Source organism: Echinops telfairi, unplaced genomic scaffold (genome assembly GCF_000313985.2).
Source record: "Echinops telfairi isolate 266 unplaced genomic scaffold, ASM31398v2 ScPeMD7_408;HRSCAF=789, whole genome shotgun sequence".
NCBI classification, from domain to species: domain Eukaryota; kingdom Metazoa; phylum Chordata; class Mammalia; order Afrosoricida; family Tenrecidae; genus Echinops; species Echinops telfairi.
Genome location: NW_022104306.1, coordinates 220,304 through 221,410, shown reverse-complemented (window position 1 = coordinate 221,410; position 1,107 = coordinate 220,304). Strand labels below are relative to the sequence as shown.

At 41.5% G+C, this 1,107-nt stretch overlaps 1 protein-coding gene across 1 annotated transcript in view; it reads right to left on the bottom strand.

The window, feature by feature from the left end:
- The window catches only part of LOC101662743 (zinc finger protein 84-like), an 11,886-nt gene that overhangs the window by 6,693 nt on the left and 4,086 nt on the right, over positions 1 to 1,107 (bottom strand). The window contains exon 3 of the mRNA XM_045291719.1: positions 625 to 1,096. Within this exon, the coding sequence (XP_045147654.1) occupies positions 625 to 1,096 (472 nt within the window). The remainder of the gene's footprint in view (positions 1 to 624; positions 1,097 to 1,107) is intronic.

Genomic DNA, 1,107 nt, shown 5'->3' with positions numbered 1-1,107 from the left:
TCTTTTCATAAAGGCTTTTCCACTTTCACCATGTACATGGGGTTTCTTCCCAATATGAGTTCGCTGATGATCAGCGAGGTCCTTCTTCCTGATAAAAGTTTTCCCACATTCACTACATACGTAGGGTTTCTCTCTTATATGAGATGGTTGATAAATCAGTGAGAGTAGTGTTCTTGATAAAGGCTTTTCCACATTCACCACATACATGGGGTTTCTCTCCAGTATGAATTCGCTGACCATCAACGAGGTCCTTCTTCTGGATAAAAGCTTTTTCACATTCAGCACATACATAAGGTGTCTCTCCAGTATGAGTTCACTGATGATCAGTGAGGTTCTTCTTTCCGATAAAGACTTTTCCGCCTTCACCACGTACATAAGGTTTCTCTCCAGTTTGAGTTCGCATATGAACAGTGAGCTCATATTCCAGATAAAGGATTTTCCACGTTCACCACATACATGGGGTTTATATCCGGTGTAAAATCTCTGATGAACTATAAGGCATTCCTTCTGGGTGAAAGCTTTACCACACTCACCACATACATGGGGTTTCTTTCCAGTATGCGTTCGCTGATGAACAGTGAGAGCAGTCTTCTTGATAAAGGCTTTTCCACATTCATCACATACATAAGGTTTCTCTACAGTATGAGTTCGCATATGAACAGTGAGCTCATACATCCAGATAAAGACTTTTACACATTCACCATATTCATGGGGTTTATCTCCAGTATGAATTTTCTGACGATCAGCGAGGTCCTTCTTCTTGATAAAAGCCTTTTCACGTTCAGAACATACATAAGATTTCTCTCCAGTAGGAGTTCGCATATGAACAGTGAGCTCATACATCCAGATAAAGAATTTCCCACATTCACCACATTCATGGGGTTTATCTCGGTTGTAAAATCTGTGATGAACTATAAGGCATTGCTTTTGGGTGAAAGCTTTATGGTCCTCACCGCATACGTGGGATTTCTCTCCAGTACGAGTACGCTGATGACCAGTGAGCGCACTCTTCTTCATAAAGGCTTTTCCACATTCACCATGTACATGGGGTTTCTTCCCAGTATGAGTTCGCTGATGATCAGCGAGGTCCTTCTTCCTGATAAAAGT